General features: G+C 55.8%; 2 protein-coding genes across 4 annotated transcripts in view; one reads left to right on the forward strand and one right to left on the reverse strand.

Moving 5' to 3' along the window:
* The window catches only part of TRPC4AP (transient receptor potential cation channel subfamily C member 4 associated protein), an 83,284-nt gene extending 81,773 nt beyond the window's left edge, over window positions 1–1,511 (forward strand). For both annotated transcript variants that reach the window (XM_049868780.1, XM_049868781.1), the window contains exons 18-19: window positions 208–414; window positions 601–1,511. In XM_049868780.1, coding sequence (XP_049724737.1) covers window positions 208–414; window positions 601–738 — 345 coding nt within the window. In that variant the 3' untranslated portion in view covers window positions 739–1,511. The remainder of the gene's footprint in view (window positions 1–207; window positions 415–600) is intronic.
* Window positions 1,486–25,993, reverse strand: MYH7B (myosin heavy chain 7B). 2 transcript variants are annotated; one of them, XM_049868779.1, is made up of 41 exons: window positions 25,594–25,993; window positions 24,179–24,285; window positions 23,865–24,008; window positions 23,357–23,513; window positions 22,997–23,024; window positions 21,953–22,049; window positions 19,684–19,707; window positions 19,424–19,516; window positions 19,247–19,310; window positions 18,077–18,175; window positions 17,791–17,894; window positions 17,541–17,679; window positions 17,120–17,238; window positions 16,878–17,027; window positions 16,557–16,727; window positions 14,959–15,138; window positions 14,737–14,869; window positions 14,573–14,649; window positions 14,042–14,129; window positions 13,720–13,837; window positions 11,321–11,444; window positions 11,056–11,192; window positions 10,062–10,317; window positions 8,794–9,036; window positions 8,289–8,465; window positions 8,049–8,194; window positions 7,635–7,725; window positions 7,161–7,550; window positions 6,283–6,409; window positions 6,074–6,192; window positions 5,797–5,993; window positions 4,716–5,065; window positions 4,393–4,517; window positions 4,162–4,277; window positions 3,335–3,731; window positions 3,134–3,259; window positions 2,861–3,031; window positions 2,664–2,768; window positions 2,488–2,583; window positions 1,823–1,960; window positions 1,486–1,730 (listed from the first exon to the last, which is right to left on the reverse strand). In XM_049868779.1, the coding sequence occupies exons 1-41, from the start codon at window positions 25,682–25,684 to the stop codon at window positions 1,719–1,721; spliced, it is 5,826 nt and encodes a 1,941-aa protein (XP_049724736.1). In that variant the 5' UTR covers window positions 25,685–25,993; the 3' UTR covers window positions 1,486–1,718. The 2 variants fall into 2 exon arrangements, with proteins under 2 accessions (XP_049724736.1, XP_049724735.1); XM_049868778.1 differs by lacking the exons at window positions 4,393–4,517; window positions 19,684–19,707; window positions 21,953–22,049; ... (3 more) ...; window positions 24,179–24,285; window positions 25,594–25,993 and having other exon boundaries at window positions 4,162–4,312; window positions 19,424–19,599.

Below are 25,993 nucleotides of genomic sequence, written 5' to 3' on the forward strand. Positions count from 1 at the left end.
TTGGATAGGAGGGTGCAGCTGGCTGTGCTGACATCACTCCTCCCCCAGCCCTGCCTCAGGCTCATGTGGGGCGGCTCAGTGCTCAGCCCGTAGACACTGCCAGGGCCTGCCTGGGATGACCCTGCCCCCTGCCCAGTGGCTCCCCAGGTTCACCAGGGGCTGAGGCTACTGGCCTCCGCCTCACCCGGCTGGCCTGGGGCCTTGCAGGAGAACGTCAGCTGCCTCAACACCAGCCTGGTGATCCTGATGCTGGCCCGACGGAAAGAGCGGTTGCCCCTGTACCTGCGGCTGCTGCAGCGGATGGAACACAGCAAGAAGTACCCGGGCTTTCTGCTCAACAACTTCCACCACCTGCTGCGCTTTTGGCAGCAGCATTACCTGCACAAGGATAAGGACAGCACCTGCCTAGAGAACGTGAGCGCCCTACCCCCTTGGGCGGGCATCAGACATGCAGGCCCAGGGTCCCTCAGGGGCACATGATCTCTGCATGGGCCATATGGCACAGGTGACTCGCTGTCCCCTTGCCAAAGCCCTCCCTGTGGGGTGCAGGGCTCGACCTGGGTCCTCCACGCGCCCCCCAGCCCCTCTCTCTTTGCCCAGAGCTCCTGCATCAGCTTCTCATACTGGAAGGAGACAGTGTCCATCCTGTTGAACCCGGACCGCCAGTCACCCTCTGCCCTTGTCAGCTACATCGAGGAGCCCTACATGGACATAGACAGAGATTTCACTGAGGAGTGACCTTGGCCAGGCCTCGGAAACTGCTGGGCCAGGGCCAGTGCGGGTGAGCGTGGGTACACGTGCCACACGCCCTGCTCTGCTCCCGTCCCTCCCCTGCCTCCCTGCTGCTCTCTGCCTGCCCCAGGTCTTCAGGTACAGGCTTGGTGGGAGGGAGTGTCCTAGAGGCCTGAGGGCCCCAGGTCATTGGGGAACCTCAGTTCCCTCAAGACCCCTGCGATGAGGACAAGGGCCCTTTGCCCACCCTTCCTTCAGAACCCCAGGGCCCTGGCCCACCCCAGAGATGAGGGGGCTTTAAAAACAGCTCTGTCTGAGCTCCTGCCCCTCAGCTGTCAGTCCCAGGGTGAGGAGGGAGATGGGCACCCTCCCCCGATCTGTGAGCCAAGCTTCCCCTGGCCCTGGCCTTTGGACGCAGGCGAGCTTCTGAGCCCTGGGCAGGGGGTGGGGGAGAAAGAGAATGCCACTTTCCCCCAAGCCTGCCCATCTGTCCCGCCTTCCCACCACCTTCGTTTCCTTTAGCTCCTCTGGTTCTGTTTGCTCATTGGCCGCTGTGTTCACCCCCAGGGGTTTCCCCCCCCAGATGTGGGGGGGCCCTTCTCTCCAGCCCTTGGGGCACAGGGTGGCTATGCCCTGCCCCAGGGCAGCGTCTCCTGCCTGAGCCCAAACACACAGGAGCCTGGCTGGAGCACACCCTTGGCCCCTCCTTGTGTTGCCAATTTATTAACAGCAAATAAACTGATTAAATGGAGACTATTAAAGAACTTTATTTTAAATGATTGATGTGGACCTGACTTTTTGTCCATGGGACCAGTGTGCCTTTCTCCTGAACCCAAAAGAATAAGAAGGAAGCCAACTGGAGCTGCAGGAGTGGCCTTTATTCTGGGTATGCCAGGACTTGAGGGGGCTGAGGGTCAGCAGAGGGGGATGAAGACGACACAACAGCAGATGTCCCTCTTCAGCACGCAGGAGCTGGGGCTCGGCCATCACTCCTTGTGCTAAGGGGAGAGGAATAGCTAAGTAAGCTGCATAACATGCCCACCCCACCCTCTGTGCTGGGGCAGGGTGCTGCTCCACACCTACCACTCACCTTGGGGCCCAGGGCATCCCGGGTCCGTGCCCGCAGCTTGTTGGCCTGGGTTTCTGCCATGTCTGCCCGCTCCTCTGCATCATCCAACTCGTGCTGGGCCTTGCGATACTTGGCCAGGTTAGTGTTGGCCTGCTGTTCCTGTGGGCACAGCAGCGCCTCAGTTTACCCTTTGGTAACTAAGATGGTCATTCTTGTCCCTACCCATGCCCAGAAGGGGGCTGACTTCTGGCTCTTCAACTCTGCTTCTAACACCACTGCCTGTGGCCATTCCCCTCCAGCACACAGCTGGAAGGAGGTTGAGACACTCATTCCAGAGATGAGCAGGTGCCAGACCTGGCCCAGTAGAGGACATGTCCTATCGCAGCAAAAGGCAGGCCCATGAGGTCCATTCAGATACACAGAGCCAGGTTTAGTCTCTTGGTTAGAAACATGCCTCTCTTTCCACTGGGGCAGTGGGATCACTGAGTTGGGACCACAGAGCTGCTTCCTTTTAGGGATTCCCTGCCTACACAAAAAATCAATGCTGGGGAAACCACAGCCCAGAGATGGGAGGGGACCGACTGCTGGCCACATGCCCTGGGTTGCTGGAGCCTACAGCTGAAGTTGGGTTACCACTGGAGTGTTGACCAGGACTTGGTCCCAGATACGCAGACCCCACTGCTTACCGCCTCCTCAAACTGTCGCTTGTAGCTCTTGACCTTGCTCTGCAGCTTGTCCACCAGGTCCTGCATGCGAGCCAGGTTTTTCCTGTCCTCTTCAGCCTGAGCAGGCAAAGGGGACTCAGGTCTGGCCTTGACTGGCCAGCCCAGGGCCACCCCGCAAGGTGGACCCCTTCACCTACCTGGTATGCGAGCTCCTTCACCCGGCGCTCATGTTTCCGCACCCCCTTGAGGGCCTCTGCGTGCTTCTTCTGCTCTGCGTCCAGCTCGGCCTCCAGCTCCCGCACCTGCCGGGAGCAGGGGATGGGCCTGATGCCCCAAGCCTGCCCTCACGCTGGCCCGTCCTGCCCAGGGGAGGGGCTGGCAGGGCCACACACACCTTGGCCTCCAGCTTCTGCACCTGTTTCTTCCCACCACGGAGGGCAGCTTGTTCTGCTTCCTCAAGCCGAGCCTGCAGCTCCCGAGCTGTCTGCTCCAGGGTCTTCTTCATGCGCTCCAGGTGTGCACTCGTGTCCTGCTCCTTCTTCAGCTCCTCGGCCATCATGGCTGCCTGTAGGGGGGGAGGAAGTGGTACAGTCGGGAGGGGACCAGTCCCCGTGGAAGTCCTTTTGGGCTCTGCCCCAGGTGCCCCACAGCCCCGGTCCAGCCTCACATCGGTGATGGCCTTTTTGGCCTTCTCCTCGGCCTCCCGCCTCTCCTGGGCAGCCTCCTCCACCTCCCCACTCAGCTGGGCCAAATCCACCTCTAGCTTCTTTTTCTGGTTCAGGAGGCCTGTGTTCTGGGGGAAAGCAGAGCCTCAGAGCTGGCCAGCAGGCCTCCACCCGACGCACCCCTGTGTATCCTGTGTTCCTACCTGCGAATGCAGAAGGTTGAGGCGCTCAGTGGCCTCCAACAGCTCCTGTTCTGCCAGCCGCCGGCTGCGCTCCCCCTGCTCCAGGGCAGCCCGCAGCTCCTCCAGCTCTGCCACCAGCAGCGCAGCCCGGCGCTCCAGGGCCTGTGCCTGCTCCCGGAGCTCGGCCACCAGCCGTTGCTCCTCGTCCCTCCCTGCCTGCTCCTCCTTGAGCTGGGCCTGCAGCAGCCGCGTGGCTGCCTGTGCCTCCATGGCCTGCCGGGTGGCATGGCCCAGCTGCAGCTCCAGATCATTGAGATCACCCTCCATCTTCTTTTTGAGCCGCAGGGCTTCATTGCGGGCCCGCGTCTCTGCATCCAGGGAGGCCTGCAGGGACTCCACCGCCCGCTGGTGGTTGCGCCTGTTGGAGGAAAGGGAGGACTTGGCCTTCAGGAAGGGGGTGGGCACAAGGATGCCTTCTATTACAAATATCCAGAGAATGTCGGAGCCATGAATTCATCTTAGAATAAGTGACCTGTGCCTCCTGGTTTAAAGCCCCTGGTGTTGCCCAGTCAGATCAAGTTCATGGGCAACAAGAATGAAGCTCAAGAGCAGACACACATGGACTGGCTGTACTCCCCCTTGCTGGGCATGTCCTTTAGCCTCTCCAAGGCCCCACTCTAAGATGTGGCCAGTAATCCCTAGCTGAAAAAGTACTCAGGGAGGACAAACCAGATGTAGGGGCTCAGCGAGCACTGGCTGCTTTTTTTTCCTTGTAGGTGGTTGGAGTGGGAGGAGCTGTTATCCCGGGAGAAGGGGTGAACCCTTGGCTTTGCCCTGGTCCCCCGTACCTGAGGTTAGTGCACTCCTCATCTTTCTCTGCCAACTTCCGGTCCACTTCAGCCTTGACCTGGGATAGCTCCAGTTGGATCCGGAGAGTCTTGGTCTCCTCCAGCTCCAGGGCCCCCTGGGGACCCAGAATTGGCAATATGGGAGTGGAGGCTGTGAGCATGTGTCAAGGGAAGGGGTAGGACAGAGGATTAGGGGGCCAGTGTCTCCCACCCCTGCGGCCAGCCCCTGACCTCAGCCTCCTCCAGTGCAGCCTGGAGCTCGCCCTTCTCCCCTTCCAGTGCCTTCTTGGTTTTCTCCAGCTCCTGAATGCTCTTCCCACTGAGGCTGACCTGGTCTGTGAGGTCACTGATCTCCTCTGCAGAGTGGACAGGGCACTGAGGGGCCTGCCCCATGGCTTGGGCACAAACCCAGGTCACCTCATTCACACCTAATTCCAGGGTGACCCCACCAACTTCAGGCAAGGTCTTCAAGCCCCTGTGTGACTCTAAGGTGGCTCCAGACACCAGGGGACCCCTGACCCACAGCAGCTCCTTGGCGCTGGGGCAGGCCATACCCTGCAGGTTCTTGTTCTCCCGCTTGAGCGTCTCCAGGGCCTCGAGAGCCTCCTCGTGGCTGTGCCGCAGCCGGAAGAGCTCCGTGCCCAAGCTGCGGGCCTCCCTCTGGGCTGCCTCCAGCTCCCGCTGTGTCTCCTCCTCCTGCCGCCGCCGCTCCTCAAGGGCCCGCTCCAAGTGCCGCTGCTTCTTGTCCAGTGCAGCTGCTGCTGAGGTCGCCCGCTCTAGCTCCAGGGTCACATCCTCCGACTCCGTCTGCAGCCGCAGCTTGGCCTTCTCCAGCGACGAGCATTTGGCGTGCGCAGCCTCTACGCCCTCCTCTGCTTCCTGCAGCCGCAGGGCCAGCTTCTTTCTAGTCACAGGATCAGACAGGGTAGAGACCCCATCAGGGCTCAGGGGAAATCCAATTTGTATCAACATGACCACAGGGCTTCGCAAACTTTTCCTGTCAAGGGCCAGACCCTAAATATTCTAGGCTTTGTACACCATATGGTATCTGTCATATCTACCCGGCTCTGCCAGGACAGTGCCAAATCAGCCACAACACATAAATGAATGAGGGTGGCTGTATTCCAGTAAAACCTATTTACCAAAAAAAAAAGTGGTGGCAGGCTAGATTTGGTGGCAGACCAAAGTGTGCCGACCCCTGCACTTTCCAATAGATTCCTCTCGTACAAGGACTGTAGGAAGTGGGCCAGGGGTGGGTGGGAAGGAACTGCACAGACTGAGGAAGGACTGAGGGGCAGAGCCATCTGACTGGGAAAGAGCAATGCCAGGGAGATCACAGTGAACTGTGACTGCGTTGTTTGTGCTTCTGACTTGGGGAGACTCCAAGCACTGAAACATAAGGAGTTTCCTAGCCCCTCGGACAATTAGGACCATCTCAGGACCATTTTACATTATCCACGTTGTACATGAGAAAGCATAAAAGCTTCTCACTGGCAGAAAACAGGGCATAGGTGGGAGGGTGCAGATTCAAGAGGAAGGAGAGTTTGGTTTCCGACAGAAAGGCCTCCAGGAAGGGGGATGGGGCTCAGAGGTGCAGGCGTCACCTGGCGTGGAGATGGCTGGGCAGACACTCACTTGGCCTCCTCCAGCTCCTCGGTCCTCTGGATGGCGTCAGCCTCATACTTGCTCCTCCACTGGGCCACCTCGGCATTGGCCTTGGACAGCAGCCGCTGCAGCTCGGCCTGGGCCTCGGCCTCCTCCTCATGCTGCTCCCTCAGCAGCTCACAGTCATGCCGCAGAGCCTGCACGGCGTGGGCCAGGGCACTCTTGGCCTGCAGGGACACCAGCAACCTAAACATCGAGCCAGTGGCCCTGCCACCCACCCACTCGATGGTAACCCTGGCGAGCCCACCTTGCTCTCCTCCTCCAGCTGCCTCCGTAGCTCCTCTAGGCTCTGGGTGGCAGAGGTCTTCCCACGGCTCAGCTGGCTAATCAGAGATTCCTTCTCCTCGAGCAGGCGGCTCAGCTCCCCTGCAGGCCAAGGGGCAAAAGGGCAGGTCAGCCAAGCCAGGGGCAACAGCAAGGCCGAGGCATGGCCTGACTGAGTCCCCGGGCCCTCACCATTCTCTGTCTGCAGCCGCCCGCGCTGGGTGCTCGCGTCCACCAGCTGCCGCTGCAGCTCTTCCACCTTGATCTTGGCCTCACTTAGCTGATCCTCGTAAGTCCGGCACAGCTTCTCTGCACTGGCCTGGGACCCAGGGTCAGGCATCAAGAGATGTTTGTGAATCAGAAAGCAGGATGTGGGGCTGTCAGGCAGAGACTAGGACCTGGGGTCAAGAGCTAGAATGCTAGACTTGGGCCCAGGAATCAAAGGGAGATTGGAACTCCAAGTTCAGGGTCAAGGATTCTACTGCTGGGCTTATAGCTTAACAGGTGGGCATCAAGAGTGAGAGGCCTGGAATATCCAAGGCCACTGATTCAGGGGTTAGGATACTAAGGATACTAGAGTCTGAAGTCAGTCCAGGACTGAGAAGAGTGGTCAGAGGTCAGCTGTCAGGAGTAGGTGGTACAGAGGTCAAGGTTGGATACTAGAGGTCAGGACAGGAACAGAGTTGGGTAAGGATCATGTTTGGGTCAACAAAGGAATGGGGTCAGATCAGGGGTCAGAATGGGTCAAGAGCTGGGTCAAGAGTCCAAGACTGGATTGAATGCTGGGTCAGAAATGATCTGGAGTCAGGGAATGGGGTTTAGGAGTCAGGGTTTGAGATCGGGACTGGTGTTGGGGCTGGGTACCAGTGTAGCAGGTCAGGATCAGGTACAGGGTCAGGGCTGTGTGGGATCAGGATCAGCACGAGCTAGTCAGGAGTCAGAGGCTGGGGTCAGCTGCTAGGGTCAGAACTGGTTTAGAGTCAGGATGGGCATGGGTCAAAGCTAGGGATCAGGATTGGATCAGTCAGGGCTGATATAGGGTCAGAGGTCAGGGTCAAGGAGGCAGACACCTTGCCACGGGCCAGAGTCTCCACGTTGGCACCCAGATCATCCACCTCCATGCGGAGCTCACTCTTTTCCTTTTCCAGCTTCTGCCGCACACGCTGCAGACTGTCCACCTGCTCACCCAGCTCCGCGGCACTCTCTGCCTGCTTGCGCCGCAGGGCGGCCACAGTGGCCTCATGCCGCAGCGCGGCCTCCTCCAGTTCCCTCCGCAGCCGCCCCAGCTCTGCCTCGCGCTTGCGGCAGCCCTCACGCTGCCCTGCAGATGCGCCACCAGCCTCCTCCAGCCGCTCACTCAGCTCTTCCAGCTCCCGGGCTGCTTCTGCTCGCTGCTTCTCCACACGGGCCCGGGCAGCCCGCTCCGCCTCCAACTCCTCTTCCAGCTCCTCTGCCCGAGCCTGTGACGGGCGAATGAGCAGGCAACTGTCCTGTCTGTGGGCCTCTGCCCCTGGTCTCTGTCCCACCCTGGGCCCCACACACACCTGCAGCTCCTTGATCTTCTTCTGCAGCTGGGCCCCAAGGAGCTGCTCGTCCTCCACCCGCAGGTTCAGCTGACTCAATTCAGAGTCCTTCCTTGGGGTGGGAGGGTGAGCATGAGCTCGTGGCCTACCAGGTCCTAACTTCCACCAACCTGCCTGGGGCCCCCAAGGTAAGCGCCCCCCCCCCCACAGCCCAAGCACACACCCACCCTGAGGCACTCTGGTCCCCTTGGTCTAGGGAGGGCAGGACACCACCCCTGCACGCTAGTGACCGATCCCACATCGCCCACCCCCCACACTTAGCCTCTGCCGCAATGTGAAACTTGATTAGAGTCCCAAAGAGTGAGAGCCAGGGTGCAGGCTCAGGAGCCCCCTGCCTGGTGAGGAGTTATGTCTACCGCCCACTCCCACACCTACTTCTTGAGCTTCTCCTCCAGCTGCTGCTTGTCCTGGGCCGTGTCTGTCACCGCCTCCTGTGTCAGCTTCAGGTCACCCTCAAGCTTGCGCTTGGCCCGCTCAGCGTCCATGCGCAGCTTCTTCTCCTGCTCCAGGGAGCACTCCAGCTGTGGGGCAGGGTGGGGGGCTCAGCAGGGCCAGGCCAGCCAACGGCCGGTAGGGCGGCCCCACCCCACAGCCCTCTGTGCAGCCCCGACTCACGTCTTCCACTTGCTGCTCCAGCCTGAGCTTGGCCTTCGCCAGCGCGCTCACACGGTCCTCCTCGGCCTGCAGGTCGCCCAGGGCCTGCTGGTGAGCCTCCTGCAAGGCCTTCTTCTCTTTGGTCAGCCGGGCTACCGACTCATCCAGCGTGGCCATCTCCTCTGTCAGGTTCTTCACCTGCGCCAGGGCCAGGGCCATCATGGGGATGTCCCTTCCCACACTCTGGTCTGAGCAGCCACCAGCCTCAAGTCAGCCCCTTACACCTGTGGGACCTTCAACTTCTAGCTGAGGCTAGTTACATCACTGAATCCTCACCCCCACCCCCAACGAGGTGAGTGCTTCTATTTAACCCCATTTGACAGATGAGAAAATTGCGGCCCACATGAGGTGACCTGCTCCAGGCCACACAGCTGGGGCCTGGCAGAGCCTGTAGGGGGACCTGCAGCTGCCTGACCTCAAGACTGGCCCTGGCTCAGGCCTTTCCCACAGCTGGCCCAGCTTATACCTTGTTCTCAGTGGCCTGCTTCTCCTTCTCGGCCTTGGCCAGAGTCAGCTCCAGGTCATCAATGTCCTTCTTGAGCTCTGTGCACTCATCCTCCAGCTTGCGCCGGCGGGCAGCCAGGTCGGCATTCACCTCCTCCTCGTCCTCCAGCCGCTCGTTCATTTCTTTCACCTTTGCCTCCAGCTGCACCTTGGACTTGATCAGCAAGTGGCAACGCTCCTCGGCATCTGCCAGGTTGTCTTGCTCCTGGAGGGGGACACAGGGGATGGGCAGAGTCAAGGCAGGGTCAAGTGACCCTGCAGGAGGGCCCAGGCCAGGCCCTGAGAGGGAAGTTCATTTGTTTGTCCATACTCGGCTGGGATCTGGGGACCAAGAAATGCAATGACCTGCTCTTGGCCTTGAAGGAGCTCAACTGTGGACGGACAGGCAGTAACTCAGTGGGGTGAGGGCTCTGGCAGAGGCGCAGACAGGGCAGAAGTGGCATCATCGGAAGGGAATGTTAGACAGGCTGGGGGCAACCCAGACTGAAGCCCAAGAAAGGGCTCTAGGAGAGAAGCCAACTACCAGTTCTGCCTGAGCTGAGCTAGGCCTGCTGGGGCGTGGGGCTGAGGAGCAGCAGGCGTGCTGAGCCCCTCACGGCCATGGAAGGGCTCCCGACAGCCTTCTCTGGAGGGGCTTGGGTACTCTCTCCCACTGTTTCATCACCACCTGGCTGCATAGTTGTCTCCTGTGAGAGTTGGTGAGTTTTGTGACCACAGGGCCATCTCTGTCTTCCCACCAATGCATCCAGAGCTAGCATGGGGCTTGGCACACAGGTGATACTCAAAAGCATGAGCTGAAAGAAGAAATGGCTCCGTGGACTTGGGGAGGTTCTGAACTCTGGTTATTACTGTTCCCATGACCCTCAATCAGAGAAAGAAGCATGGGTGTGTTTTAGGGATGGCAAGGACAGGAGACTGGGGAGATGGGACTGCCCTCTGCAGCTTTAGCAGGAAGCCAAGGTTGTGTAGGGGATGAGAGCATGAGGAAAGCATGAGTGGGGAACACGGAAGCATGGAGGCTGCGCAGGGATAGGAACCCACAGGCCTCATCTCCAATGGCAAGAAGCCCCCCATGGCATCTGGAATAGGAAGAATGCTCCAGAGCACACTAAGCCCACCCTGGCTGTGGGTCTGCTCGTGGCATTTCCTCTGCACAGCCTGGGGCAACCTGAGGCACCAGGGCACCAAGGGACACCCTCCTGCCCCTCCCCGCCCCTTTCCCCCACTCACTGCCTGTAGCTGCAGGGCCAGGTCATTCTTTTCCTGGGTGACACTGACATGTGTCTCCTCCAGCTCCTGGCGCTTGGCCTCAGCAGCAGCCAGCGCCCCTCGCAGTCCTCGCAGCTCTGCCCTGAGGGCTGCCAGCTCCTCCTCTACCTGCGCCGAGCGCAGCAGCGGCTTCATCTTGAAAAAGAGCTTCATCCACGACCAGTTCTTGACAGCATTGAAGGCGCGGATGTTCCACTGGATGGTGAACAGGGCATCCCTGGGGAGGGGCAATCATGGGTTGCCAAGCAGGCTCAGGGCTGCCACCTTCATAGAACAGCCTAGTGTCCCGAGCACTGCCCAGGCTGGGCACCGCACTAGGCACTCTTGGTGTAGTATCTCACTGAACCCTGAAGTAGGACTCATGCCCCATGTCCTAAGTGAGGTTAGGGAGTGGCCCGAGGTCACACAACTCGGAGATGGTGAGGGTCTGCCTCCAGAGCGGGTGCCCTGAGTGTCCTGGTGGCCTCCTCAAGTGTACTGAAGACACAGGCAGTGATTAGACCCCCAGGCTCTGGGGTCAGACTGCCTGGGCTCACACCCCAGGCCTGGCCCTTGCAGCTGCTATGAATCTCTCTGACTCAGGCCCACCATCTACAGAATGGAGATAATCACAGCACCTACCTCTTGGGACTGTCGTACATAAACTAAGACAATGCAAATAAAGTACCCTGCCCAGAGGCTGGCTCCTAACGAGTACTGGGAAAGCACTGGATGCTGCTGTTACTACTCTGGGCCACGCTCAGGGATGGCCTGGAGTGGAGGGGCAAGTGCTCTCACCCCAATCTTTGAGGCAAGAAAATGGAGCCTGGGGGCTGGGAGAACATAGAACAGAACCTCGCCCCTCAGACACCCCAACCAGCCATGGGGGATAATCAGTCTCACGGGCAGTGTAAAAGGGTTTGGTGAGCCTGGTGGCTCCGGAGCCAGGGATAGTGGCCCCAGCCCACACACACACCTGCCTCCAAGCAGGCGCTGGTACTCCAGGCGCATGAGCAAGCCCCGGCCCCGCGCCTGCAGCAGCGTGAGGACTTTAGCCAGGCGCTGGTCGCGAAGCTCCTCCAGGATCCCTAGCAGCCCAGCCTTGAAGAACACCTGAGGGGGGGGGTGGGAAGTTGGTCAGGTGTGACCTCAGACCCTGGGATGACCCATGTGGGACCCCCCACCGCCAGCACAACCCTGTCCAGTGTGGCCCCTCAGACCTAACTGTAGTGTGCCCTGACCTTGGTGTGGCCAAACTGGTACTGGCTGTGGTCAATGTCCAACGAGCCCAGCAGCTTCTCTGTGGCCTTCCTGCTGTCCATGAAGGTGTCATCGGGGATGGCGCTGGGGTTCAGGATGCGGTACCTGCAGGGGGTTGGGGGGGCTGATGAGGAGCGGGCTGGGGTGGGGGGTGACAGGCTTACTGAGAATGGGAAGCCCAGGACTGAGGCGGCAGTATGGAGGTGAGATCATTGCTGGGCTCTCAGAGGCTCCAGAGGACCTCACCTGCACAGGTCAGGGGCCTCACAGCACTGGGGTATTCAGCATATGTTGCTCACAGACTTTGAATTGTGTTTAAATGCATTCAGTAGTCAAGTTCTTTAAGAGGTTGCAGTTTTTACAAAAGGCGTGTAGTACTTTTATTATAAAAAAGGTAGTACGCTATACCAGGCCACAAACTGCAAAAATATTTGTGAGAGAATTCTAACACAAAAGAGCAAGGACTCCCAGCTCTTCCACCTCTAACATGGACTCACGCACACACGTGTGTGGAAAAGGCTGGCTGTGGCCACACTGTGAAGGTAAATCCCTGGAAACACAAAAGCCCCTCCCCCCAGAGGACTGATTAAATAAAGCAGGGTGCAATAGACTATGAGATATTTTATAGTCAAAAAAACTGATGAAGATGCAGATTTATCATGTTCATAAGGAACAATCTCTAAGACAGATTGCTATGTGAAAAGACAAAGCTGCAGAGCCATATATGTGTGTGTGTCTATTAGCCCATGTTTACATGTATTTGTACAGACATACATCTATAAAGGCCTGTGTGGATGACCATAGTTACCTCTGGAGTAGAGAAAAGAACTATGGATGCATGCAGCCTGACAGAAACCTATAACGGGAAGGGGGAAGGAGCTAACAGCAGTGACTGGGCACTCACTGTGTACCAGGCATTATATGAAGTTTAAAACCAAAAGCCCACTGCCACTGAGTCGATTCCAACTCAGGGTGACCCTATAGGACAGAGTAGAACTGCCCTGTAAGGTTTCCAAGGCTGTAAATCTTTACAGAAGCATACTGCGGCTAGTAGATTCAAACTGGCAATCTTTCAATTAGCAGCCAAGTGCTTAACCACCGCACCACCAGTAGAACTGCCCCACAGGGTTTCCAAGGAACAGCTGGTGGATTCAAACTGCTGACCGTTTGGTTAGCAGCCATAGCTCTTAACCACTGTACCACCAGGGCTCCAGATAAAGTTTAGTCCACACGAATTCTCATTTAACTCCCAAATTGACATTCAGTTCTAACTGCTCCCTTGAGCTCCAGACTAATAAATCCAATCTCCCCCTCGGCTTCTCTTCCAAAATGTCTGCTGGAGACACTTCAAACTTGGCATGTTCAAAGCAGAGCTCAATTCACCATCCACATGTTAGGGGGTGAACCGTACCCCTGAAAAAGGTATGCTGAAGTCCTAACCCCTGGGACCTGTGAATGTGACCTTATTTGGAAACAAGGTCTTTGTAGCTGTAATCAGTTAAGTTGGCACGAAGCCACACCAGAGTAGGGTGGGCTCTAATCCAATACGAGTGGTATCCTTACAAGAAGCGGAGAAAAGACAGAGCCCAACAGACAAAGGGAAAATGGCCGTGTGAAGAGGGAGCCAGAGATTGCAGTTATGCTGCTGCAAGCCAATGAACACCCAGGGCAACCAGAAGCTGGAAGAGATAAGGATCTTCTAGAGCCTTCGGAGAGAGCGTGGCCCTGCTGATAGTCTGAACTCAGACTTCTAGCCTTCAGAATTGAGAGCATAAATTCCTATTGTTATACGCTGCCCAGTCTGTGGTAATTTGTTTGCCCCATATTTCCAAGGCTGTAATCTTTATGGAAGCGGACTGCCACATCTTTCTCCGGCCTCACAGAGCAGCTGGTGGGTTCCAACTTCTGACATTTTGTTTGCAGCCAAGCACTTTAACGACTGTGCCACCAATACACCCTCCTCAAATAAACCCTGCAGTCCTCCCACAGTCTTCATATCTCAGTATATCTAGCACTAACTCCCCAGTTGCTCAGGCCAAAAACCTGGGAGTCACCTTTGTCTTTCCTCTCACTCCATATCTAGCTCACCAGTGAGGCCTGTTGGCTGCACTTCCAATCTTTACCACAAATCTGTTCACATCTCCCCACCCCTCACCTCCCAGTCTAAGCCACCACCATCTCTCACTGGGATGCCTGCCCAGCCTCCTCACCACTTCCCCCTCACTGACTGGAATCTACATCTGTCTGTTTGGCTCCAGAGGGTGTGCCCTTCCTATCACCTCAAGCTGTTGCCTCCACCTGGAGGGGAGGGCAAGAGTGGAGGGGCCTGTCCTAGGCCAAGTTGGCGAAGGAGCCAGGGCTGGGGCAGGGAAGCACTGACCGCTGCCTGAAGTCCGTGTAGAGCAGCCGGTTTGGGAATCCTTGACGGCATATGCGGATCCCCTCCAGGACCCCATTGCAGCGTAGCTGGTGTAGCACCAAGAAGGCATCCATGACCCCTGGACATGGTGGGGGTTAAAGGAGAAGGTTAGAGGTCAAAGGACACACCTGCACATCGTAGAAAAAAAACAGTCCAGACACAGGGTTTACTGTGAGGCTCTGCAGGCCCTGAGGGCGGGGAAGACACAGCTTCCTAGTCTCTGCCCTGTTAACGTCCCTCCAACATTTCCCCGCCCCCCACCAATCCAGCCCTGGGTGACTACCTGGGGTCTTGTTCTCATTGGGGACTATGCAACGGACGAAGTGGGGTTGTGTGGCCCGCAAGTTGGTCATCAGCTTGTTTAGGTTCTCCTGGGAGTGGGAAAGAGTGGAGAGAAGGCACAAAAGGGGCAGAGAAGCAGAATTGGACAGCGCAGTGGGTCAGAACCACTGAGGACTGGTGTGCGAGGTGCCTAACTGAGCTTCTGCAGTTTTCTTCCTTTTACTCTTGCTCCTCATGACTCTTTGCCCTCTTCTGCTTGACTGGGTTCTTATCACCATCACCAAAGTCTTCACTCCCTCACCATATCCATCCCTCCTGGATGGATCCATCCCTTCCCCCCAAGCCCTGCCCAGGCAGCGTGGGGACGGGAAGCAGCACAGACTTGCTGTGATGTTCACGTGGAGAGGAGTTAAACATCACTGCAAGTCTTAACGGCTGCCCGCCCAGGGTGCAGGGGACAGAGCAGGGAGTGAAGGATGGGCTGGAGGTGACAAGGGCGAGGGCCCGCACAGGGGCCCAGGCTGGGCCTCACCTTGTGCAGCTGGGACACCGTCTGGAATGATGCTGCCTTCTTACGCTTCTCTTTCACCCCAGACTTAGGGGGCTCGGCTAGTAGAGACAGGGGGACCCGTCACTCCAGGGACATGACTCTGTGAGCCCCATACCAGAATGCCAATCTTGGCCCTCAGTACTCACTGGAGTAGGAGCCTGCATAGTTCTCATAGAGTGTAGCCAAGAGCCTGTTCTGTGACTTTTGAAAGATGGGGACGACTGTCTCATTCAATGGATCCTTGTTTTTCTCCAGCCAGCCCACGATGCTATATGGCACCTGGCAGGGACAAGATAGGTGCTGAGCCAAGGTGAGAACTAGGGGAAGGGAGCAGAGTGGTCAATAGCTAGGTTCCAATAGGCACCTACCACACCCGCGTAATGGACCACCTCGAAGTGAGCCTGGTACTTGCGCTTCTTGTCAGGCCGTGGCTGCTGGAAATTGGGTGACTTCCCGGCATGGTTGTCATACAGCTTGGCCCGGAAGCTTGCGTCTGAGGCCTTGGGGAACATGCATTCCTCCTCCAGGATGGAAAGGATGCCCAGTGGCTGGGGACGGGGACAAGCTTGAAGGGCGTGCGGAAGTCACGAGGCCTCCATCAAGCCAGCCCATCCCAGTGGAGTTTGACCTCCATTCCTCAAACCCCTGCCCTCTGGGAGCCTTTCCAGACCCCCCACCTCAGCCATCACCCCAGAAGAACGAAGACCCGGGAACCCCGTCTTCTAGGAGAGAAGGAAGGTTTGCGGCTTGGCTCCCTATTCCTTTCTGCACAATTCACAGCACTGAGTTGCCCTCTTGGCTCATAAGAAACGGGGCATCTCAGGGCTCATTCTCACCCCTACACTCATGGTCCCACACAGAAATACGTGGTGCAGGCAGAAAAAAAGAAAAGGAACTGAGGCCAAATCTTGGCATCTCCCTTATTAGCAGTGGGGCCTTTAGATCTCTCTAAGCCTCAATTTCCTAAACCGCCAAAATGGGAAAATGAATACCTTCAATGCCGAAGTCTTATAACAGCAAAAAATTGTCAACCACCTAAATGGTCAACCCTAGGAAGTTACAGGAACGCATCGCATGCAAACCATCTGCTGCCTGAGCTACCCTGCCTTCCTCAACAATATCCGGAACTTGTTTTCAAAGAAAAAGTAGGATATGAGATGCATCTGTGTCTACAAAAGGAAAACGAATGCCCAGGATCAAGGACTTGGAGAAAATTAATGAAAATGCCGAGGAGCCCTGGTAGCACAGTGGTTAAGTGCTCGACTGCTAACTGAAAGGTTGGTGGTTGGAACTCACCAGCCGCTCGATGGGAGAAAGATGTGGCAGTCTACTTGCGTAAAGATTACAGCCTTGGAAACCCCATGGGGCAGTTCTACTCTTTCCTATAGGGTCACTATGCATTGGAATCGGCCTGAGGGCAATGGGTTAACCAAAATGCTGAGATACGAACTGTGGTAGAATTGGCATAAACTTTTTTTTTTTTCCCTTTACTTCAGATTTTCCAAATTTTCTTTCTTCCATTGTTTGTATAAGAAGAAAATATATTTAACGTTTTTCATAATCAAATAACCAAATGTATCCTGCCCTGCTCCTCAGGCATTCTGTGGACACAATGAAATCGTGGCTGCAAAAGTGTCTGTGACCTGCAAAACTGTGCGCACCCAGGAGGGGTGCTATAGCAGTCCTGGGGCACAAACCCACACACTTGCAATGCTCACACACTCACCAACACTCAGTCTCCAACACACCTCTTCACGCACATGCACAGGTACCCCTCATGGACACATTGTCACATCCACTCACACACACAAATTTTGTTCACTACACAATGGCACACTCAACATGCACCTTCACACATGCTTGCTCACATACAGCACACACTCATTCCCCTTCACTTACTACCCACACCTCCGTGTATATGCCTATACATTCCCCCTCCTGGCAGTGACCTTGCCCCAAGCCCCACCTTCTCGATGAGGTCGATGCAGGGCTGCAGGTCGAGGCCGAAGTCGATGAAGACCCAGTCGATGCCCTCCCGCTTGTACTCTTCCTGCTCCAGCACGAACATGTGCTGGTTGAAGAACTGCTGCAGCTTCTCGTTGGTGAAGTTGATACACAGCTGTTCAAAGCTGTTAAACTGCAATAAGGAGGTGTGGGCTCGGCAGCCTTGCAGATGGGGAAAGGGAGGCCCGACAAGGAATACATGTGTGAGTCCACCAGGGCCCCCAGCCACCCTGGGTCCTCCACCTTGGAAAGAACAAGACCTGGGCTTGTGGGCTTCTTTCACCTCAAAGATCTCGAAACCAGCAATGTCCAGGACCCCGATGAAGAACTGCCGGGGCAGCTTTGTGTCCAGCGTCTGGTTGATCCTTGACACCAGCCACCGGAACAGCCGGTCATAGGTGGCCTTGGCCAGGGCCCCCACAGCAAACACCACCTGGAGGCACAGGGAGGCTGGGCTGTACCTCCAGCAAGGAGGGAACCCTTTCCTGTTGTCCCTGTGTTGGGCCTGGCCTGCAAGCAGCTCACCTGCTCCACACTCTGGCCCTTGGTGACATATTCATTCCCCACTCGAACCCGGGGATGCAGAAGGCCTTTGAGGAGGTCCCCACTGCTGACGCCCATCAGGTAGGCAGCCTTATCAGCACCTGGCAGGGCACACAGGTAGGGTAGAGAAGGAGGAGACCAAGAACATGGGTGCCTGGTGCCTGGGGGCTCTACTGGCCTCAGCCTGGGGTTAGAAGGTAGAGCTTGAGAGGGGTCAAGTTCAAGGCCAGCAAATTATAAGCATCAGGAGGCTGAGGGTCTGGAGTTGAAGAATCAGGGGTTACAATCAGGGCGAGGTAAAACTGAGGTCAAAGACTGTGGATAAGGGTTAGGGCTCATGGTCATGGACAGGACACTGGGATAAAAGTCAAGGTGACAGCCAAGGCAGGCCAGGGTCCCTCACTCTCAGTGCCGTCAGCCTCAGCCTGCTCCTCCCGTTGCTTCTGCTTGAACTTCATGTTGCCGAAGTGCAGGAGGGCACCCACGATCTTATAGCAGGCACACTTCTCATCCGTGCTAAAGCCCAGGATGTCCATGGCATGCTGTGGCAAGGGGTTCCAAGAAGTCAGGCCACCTCCAGCCCACCCCAGCCAGCTTCGCTTGTCCCCACACTGAGGTGGCCTCGCTCTGCCCCCTCCCAGCACAGCCCGTACATCAGTGGCAATGAGCTCCTGCCCATCATCCATGTTATCCACCGTGATGACGCCCTGGCTGCAGAAGTGGTAGTCGTAGGGGTTCATAGACAGAAGCAGCATGTCTGGGGACACAGGGTGGAGAAGGGACAGTCAGGCTGTGTTCAGCCAGTTTTTCTTCTCCCCTGATGCCAAGATGATGGTTCCTGGGAGGCCCGGCCCAGCAGGGGAGTCTGAGGCCCTCCCAGGACTTCTGCTGGAGCCTGAGTTTCTCATCTCCCCACCCCATCCATCCGCGGTCTCTTACCCTGCAGCTCTGGCTTCTTCCCCGAGAGGATCTGGTAGTAGACATGGTAGCCACGCTCACCGGGCAGCTGGAAGATCACCCGTGACTTCTCCAGGAGATCTGGGAGAAGGACAGGTGCTGGTCTACAATTCCCTTCCAGAGTGGATCGCCCCAGTAGAGGTGAGGGGCAGCGGTATGTAGCGGTGCTGTGTCAGTACACATACCAGTATGTGTTGGGAAGAGCGTTATGCCATTGGTGTGTCCTTGTGTGGGAATGTGTCTGTGTGTTACAGTGTGTGTCAGTGTGTGGATATACGTATTAGTGTGTGTGTGTGTGTACTGGTGAATGTATATCTCTGGCCAGATGCATCACTGTGTGTCTGTGTGTGGGTGTCTACGTGTGTAGGTTTTGCTTGTTCATTCATCCATCTATGTTTTCATTCCTTCATCCACAAAATGTGCCCCTTCCTTGAGAGCACTGCTGGTACGGGTCAGTCAGGGCATGCGCGTGGGCTGGAGCCTCTGTGTATGTAGGTCAGGTGTGAATGATGACGTTTCACTACCCTGTCACCATATGCCAGGGCTCATCTGGCAAGACCTATCTGGCCATGCATCCCAAGGTGGGGAGTGGCCAGTGAGGGTATCTCTCTGTGGGTGCCGTCCACTTTGGTGTAGCCTTGGCATCTGGAAATTGTGCAGCTGGGCTGGTCAGGCAGGGTGGGCAACAATACCAGAAAAGTGTTTAGGGAAGGCTTCCTGGAGTAGGGGGCCTGGAAGGATGGGGAAACTATGTGTAAAGTAGGGCCAGAGGCCAGGCCTGCTCTACCTGGGGCCAGAGAAACAACTGGAGTTGGGGTAAGGGCCCAACCATGAGGGCCTTGCTGGGTCTCCACCTTAAGGGAGATGGGATCTAGAGCGTTTCAAGCAGGAATGGGAGGTGGTCAGACTAGTATCTAGAAAAAGATCACTCTGGCTTGGAGGAAGGTCAAGCAGAGAAGTGGAGGCTGGGAGTCCACGAGAAGGCTAGGACAATGTTCCAGGTGAGAGGTGAGGTGGCCTAAGCCAGGCGGTGGTCGGAGGATGGAGAGAAGCCCCCAGAAAAGGCGGCCAAAAGGACTCAATAATGAATGGACTCAGACCTAGCCCTCTGTGCCCCCTTCCCCACCCTCTTCCACCTTCTCCCAGACTCACAGCTGTCAATATCAGCAGATGCCAACTTCCCAGAGGGACCAAAGTGAATGCGGATGAACTTGCCCTGTGTGCAGAGGGACAGCCCTCAGCCGTGGGGCCCAGCTGAAGGCTCCCACCACCTTGCACCCTGCCCGCTCCATCACCCCCACCTCTCCCACGGCCACTGTGACAACTCACAAAGCGGGAGGAGTTGTCATTCCGAAGGGTCTTGGCATTACCAAAAGCCTCCATGGCGGGGTTAGCCTCGATGATTTGATCCTCTAGGGTGCCCTGGGGGGGCAGTGAGGGGTCAGTCAGCCCTGGTGCTCACTGACCATGAGAGCACCCCATGAGCCCTGGTATCACTTCATCTGAGACAACCTCTGCTTGTGAAGGTGAGAGGGGGTCCCAGGGCCTCATAATTTTGCTGGCTGTACTCACAATGGCCCCATACTTACCCCAGTCTTTGTTGCCAGAAATTGCTGGGGGAAGAAGGAAGACAAAGTTAGAGGGTTTGAGGCCTCCTGGGGTGGAGGTGGGGGTGGGATGACTGTGGTTAGCAGGACAGTGAAGGTTAGTCACCCCAACGTGTAGCCCTTCCCCCTCCCCCCACAGCCTTACCCTCTTGGGCTGTTAGGAGGAGAAATGCTAGAAAGTGGGAGCAAGCATGGCCCTGGTCAGGGGCATGAGGCAGGGGCTAAGTGCTGAGGTCTCCTACTCACAGCACTTACCCTTCCGCAATTCTGTCTCTGACCTCTTTAGCATCTCTTCATTTTCCATACTCCATGAAGTGGCCCCTGCCCCAAGCCCTAAGAGCTTCCTGACAAAAATCTACAGAATTCAGCTCAAATGCCCCCTCCCCTAAGAAGGCTTCCCTGATGTTCTGAGGCTAGAAGAGCCCTCTTTCCACTCTGAATCTTCCTACCCCTAATCTCCCTCTACCATAACACACTTCTCCTTTCTATTGTGATTATATGCATATTTATTGTACCATTGTACACCTACTATTATTCAAAACGGCCCCGCCAGGTGCATATTACTGACCCTGACTTGAAAGTGAGGGAACTAAGAGTCAGAGCAGGGAAGTGATTTGCTTAAAGTTACACAGTAAGTCAGTGGCAGCGGGGGCGCTGAGCCCAGGCTTCCTGCCTTCTGGGATACATATGGCTCTTCATATATCTCATGGAGAGCAACTTATTGAACTGAGGGGGATCTCCCCTCTCTCACCCCTTAACCTCATCCTTTATCCTCCCTCCATTTCATTTTCCTTCTCTTTTCTACCCTGGATCCCAGTAGCCTAGGGAGAATGAGAGAGAAAGGAAGAAATGGATTCCAGACATGCCACCAGGGGAACTTGTGGTCATTCACCCAACTCCAAGGAGCCCAAGACTTATAAATCCACCCAGGGATATTGCTGGGGGAGGGTGGCAGGAGGAAAATGGCAGGAGCCCGCTCCTCCAAAGCCCACCCCCCCCACACACACAGTGTTTTGAACAGGGCTCTTTCTGGCCCATTTGGCCAGATTTAGGGTAGGATGGGGGTGTTGATAAAGCTTTTAAGATCCAGCATCCATGGCACCTGTGGGCTAGCCTGTTCCTCCATTTCCCTTGCCTGACCCTCTCCCCTGGAACTCCACAATCCAGGGCTCCTCCCTTCTGCCCTGGTGACCCCTGCCACCAGCCCTTTCTAGCTGTGTCCCTTCCAGCTCTGGCCTCTCCCTGCCATCTATTCCTGTCACTGGACCAAGCCCCAACTTTCTGCAATGTCACTGGAGACATTTGGGGGTTTTGGAAAATGGAGTGGGAAGGGGAAGAAGGAAAGAGTATCAAAAAGTCAACAGCAAAAACAAAAAAAAAATGACAAAAACAGCAACCACAATGACAAAAAATCAAAACTGAAATGAAAATCAAAAACCGAGAGAATCAAATGCGGAAAAAAAAAGGAAAAGAGAGAGAGAGAAAAGAAAAGAAAAGAAAAAAGAAAAAATGCCCCAAAATAAAGCAAGGCTCAACAGACCCAGGAGTAGGGGCTGTGAAGGAATTGTCCTAAGGCATCTGGGAAGAAAAGGCAGCCCATTTGGGGCTCAATGCGGTGGAGGGGGGACAGAAGAGGGGCATCCAGGGAGCTCTAAACAGCCAACCCTGGGGCTAGAAATACAATGTCAGGCCTTGAAGACAAAAACGAAAAAACCTGGTCCCCCCGTTGTTTCTGAAACATCTAAAACCACAAAGAAATCACGGGACAAGAAGCATGCCCCCCCCCCCCAATCCCTGGCTGTTGAGAATGCTGATTTCCCGTGGCTCTGGTTAAACTGTGTAAACCTGCTTGCTCTGATTGGCAGCATGTAACCGTGTCTTTGGTACATGAAAAGCAAGAAAAAAAACCACTTCTTAGTAAAAGCGGCCTATTCGGTAAACTTTTTCATATGAAGAGAAAAATTACACAGTTTAGGAAGAGTGAGGTGGTCCCACCCTTCTGTGTACAAGTGAGAACGCTGCAGCAGGCCCAGAGCAGGGTCATGCCACGTGTCATGGGTGGTCACAGCCTCTCTGGTCAAGCCTTGCTCAGGCCAGAGTCTCCCACAAGGGTGGGAGGCTCAGGCAGGGCTGGGGACTCTAGGAAGTCAAATTTTTAAAAAGAGGAAAAAAAATAAAAAAAGGATGGGAAGAAAGAAAAGAAAAACAGTGAGAAGGAGCAGGGAGCAGTGCCCGCATGGGCGAGTCTTACGGCCTTCTTGCCCGGCCCATCTCCCAGGGCAGCGACGATGGCAAAGTACTGAATGACCCGCTTGGTGTTAACCGTCTTACCGGCCCCCGACTCTCCGCTTGGATGACACAAACATGAGTCACCAGTGCCCATCTGGCCACTCTAATTCCCCATCTCCAATGCCCCACCCCTCAAACAAGAGCTCCTTGTCCTTTCCCCCTCCCACCCCCACAGCTCCCAACTCAAGGAACCCAACTCAAAAACCCCACAAGATGGATCAGCCCTCAGGGGTGCTTGGTTGTTTGTGACCATCCCTGTGAGGGGGAGACCCTGTAACTGAGCACTGACTAGGTGCCAGGCCCTGAGCCAAGTGCTGTATCAGTTCCTTTAACCCTGGAAAAAGCCCTGTAACGCAGGCTCCGCGATCATCCCCATTTAATGAACATGGAAATGGGACTTAGAGAAGTTATATGACTGTCCCTACTGAGTGCCAGGCACATATATTAACTCCATGACTCCTTGTAACTCTGCATGGTAGATAGACAGGTAGGATGGTTCCATTTTTACTGATGAGGCTCGGGGGCCCATGGGCACACAGCAGGAAGTCAAAGTATGAGAACTTGAACCCAGGTCTGATTGGCTTCAAAGCCCTTGCTCTTAACCACCGGGCTGTGTTGGACATGTGTATACACACACACTCATACACAATGTCCGTATTGGCTTGGTTGGACATAAACCTAACATGTAAAAATTCTACTGCCTTCCCATGGGGGCAAAGAGATGATCGTTACCCTGATTCAGAAATAAGGAGATGGTGAGAAAGATGAGTCAAAGTTAGAACTCTCAAGGGATTGAGGTGAGAGGAGACTCTGGGCGTGGGGAGAAGGGGTATGGGGGCTGGAGATCACTTTGGTGTTTGGACCAACTTTCCTTACCCACCACCTAAAAGGTATCTGCCCAGAAAAATGCTCAGGCCTAATTTAGCTTCAGCCGATACACTGGTTCCACCCCCTTCCTGCTAGATGGCCAGCATTTCCCACCCCATCCCCAGGGCCCCACACTCACGTGATCAGCATGGACTGGTTCTCTCGGTCTAGAGGAAAAGGGAGGAGAGAGAGAAGTAAGCCAAAGTGAGGGACTAGCCACAGGTGGAACACCATGGGTAACCATGGCACTGAGGCCGCCCTTCCACCCTCTAGGTTCAAAAATGAGAAGGACCAGGTGGGACTGGACAGGAGGCCAGTTCCCACCCAGAGAGACAGAAGGGCTATTCTAGAGTGTCCAGAAGCATGAAAAGGAGGGCCAAGTCCTCCCCACCCACCATACCCTTGGCAGTGCAAGTGAAAGGAAGGGGGTCCTTTAGAGGTCTCTCTGGAGGAGGGGTAAGGGTCTTAGTTATGGAACAGGGGTCGAGGCAGTCCTTACTGCGCAGCATGTCGTTGTAGGCGTTATCTGCCACAGCATATATGTGGGGGGGGGCCTCCGAGCGGCGCTTGCCCTTGTAAGCAGCAACCACTGGGGCCGTGTAGACCGGGAGCCATTTGTAGGGGTTGATGGTGACACAGAAAAGACCCGAATACGTCTGAGGAGACAGTGAATAGTCAGGCTATCAGGGGGTCAATTTCCTATCCCAAGTTCCCAACCCTCAGAACTCGGTGACCCCTGGGATATTCCCCAAGGAGCCAGTTAACATGCAACACCACTCCCTCTGTGGCTGTCCTGGTCCTGGTCCCGCCCCAGCCCTTACACCAGGCCCCAGCTCCGCCCCAGCCATTGGCCCCACCTCCTCAGTGCTGTAGCTGAGCCTCTAGCCCTGCCTCTGCCACTACATTTGGGTCCCTACACCCTACTGCCATACCTCCAGCCCCACTTCTAGCCCCATTCCCTCTCAGAGCCCCGCCCCACTGGAGGCCCTTCCTGGGTTGCGGCTCACATAGATCATCCAGCGTGCGTAGCGCTGGCGCAGGTTGTGCAGCACTGATGCCTCATTGAGGTGCGTCATCATGGCCAGGTCTTCGAGCAGGTCGAAGCGGGGTGGGTTCATGGGCTGAATCTCGGCTTCACGCACCATCAGCACCTGGCAGGGAGGCCATGTCATACTGGTGGTTGGGGTGGGTCCGAGTGACATCAGCCTCCCACCCCACACACTCCCAGACACCCTTCACTCAGAGCTGGACCCTGCTGACCAGGAGGTGCACCCCCGCCCCGGGGCAGAGGGGCTAATTCCGGGTAAAGGGGGAACCGAACCTTCAGGTCTTTGGTCTCCACGGTCACTTTGCCCCCAGTAATCTCAGACTTGACCTCGGCCTCCACGTAGGCATCCTGTTCATCTGGCACCCAGACCCGCTTCTTTCCTGGGTCAGGGGAGATGGGTGGTATTGGAGTTTTGAGAGGGCCTGAGGCACTTCCATGTGTTGGGGGCCCAGCTCAGGTTCCCAAGCTGTGTCTGTAGGTTAGTACCCCTACCAGAGACCCACTGCCAGTACTCAGAAGTCCCACTGAATAAACCTCCAGATCCAGGCTCTGGGAAAGCTGGGGTCCTGAGAAAGGTCCTCAAACTAGTCCCTCATTTCACGGTTAGGGTAACAGGACCACATTGATCCCTGCTTCAGCCATACTTGCTGTGTGACCTCAGAAAATCTCTCATTCTCTCTGGGCTTGTCTCCTCAAATGCAAAACATTACAAGGACCTCATGAATTACCATATAGAGTGACCCCCAAATGTCATGCACATGATTCTAAGGGGGCTTCTGCTTCCCACCTTTCACTGAAGACTCAAACCCAGGCCTCCTCCCTCTGTGTCCTGTGCTCCTTTTCACCTGACCAGCTGGCCCCATAGCTTTCAGGAACTCATATTTCATGGTGGTTAAAAGCATGGACTCGGGCTATAGATCACCAGGTTCTATTCCTTGCTCTGCCACTTATTAGCTAAGTGCCTTGGTCAGGACCAGCTACATCATTTGCAGACCTTAGCCAGTGCAAATTGAAAATGCTGGTTCCCTTGTTGAAAAAATTATGGAAATTTTCAAGATGACAACAGCAGAGTATTCAGTCAAGCTCAAGGCCTTCGGAGCGTGACGTCTGGTGCAATTGCAGAGGCCGCAGCACCACGAAGCCAGACCTGGCCATGGCCCCCACCGCCCCAGGTTGTTGCCAGGGTTAAGTGAGATGATGCCTGGAAAGTCATCTGCTTCGGGCCTGGCACACAATAAGCACTGGATACACATTACCTATTGTTATTATTGTCCTATGAGCAAACCTGTTCATAAATAGTATAGTCTTTGACTGTGGAAAGTGCTAAAAATAACCCCAGCACAGGTTTTGTGAACACATGGAGACAGCCAGCACACATACCAATCACCCTGCTCTTAGAGGGCTCAGGCTCCAGCCTGAGTCAGTTCTCACCCACTGAAGCCCCAGGGAGCAGGTGGTATTATCCCTATTTTTCAGAGGAGCAAATCGAGGCTTGCTCACAGACACACAGTGATGTACAAAGAGCCCCTGGGATTTCAGCCTCAGGGCCCCAGACTGTGGGGACAAGATCCAGGGTCAAAGATGTCACGCCAGAGTGTCCCTTCAACCCTGAGCTCAGTGCCACCCCTCTTGGTCTAAGTCCATATAGGCTTCTCTGGCTTGCTCCCCCCACCTCAGCCTTCACTTACCATCCCCTGCAACAGTGTGCACCTTCATCATCTCCTGGTAGTTGTGGCGGAGGTAGCGGGCTGCCTCCCCAAGTTCACTCATGTCCATCATGGCAGTGGCACTGAGAGCTGGAGTACGAGGGGCTACAAATACTGGAGGTTCAAGGTGGTCCAAGGCAGTAGGCACTGGAAGATGGGAGAGTGACGGGGAACTTTGGGACTATGGGCCCCAAACTGGGCATATTCCCCCAACCTACAAGGCCTAATGGTAGGTGATTCCTTGGAGCTACCCATCTCAGGCTCCCTGGGTAAACTCCCAGCACACACCCTCAAACACCAGAGCACCCTCTCCAGAGGTATAGAAAGACCTGTGCCCACCCGCCTGCCTGCCCTCTCAGCCCTGATCACTCACTCACCTCAG

This window comes from Elephas maximus, chromosome 25 (assembly GCF_024166365.1).
Source record: "Elephas maximus indicus isolate mEleMax1 chromosome 25, mEleMax1 primary haplotype, whole genome shotgun sequence".
Lineage (NCBI taxonomy): Eukaryota > Metazoa > Chordata > Mammalia > Proboscidea > Elephantidae > Elephas > Elephas maximus.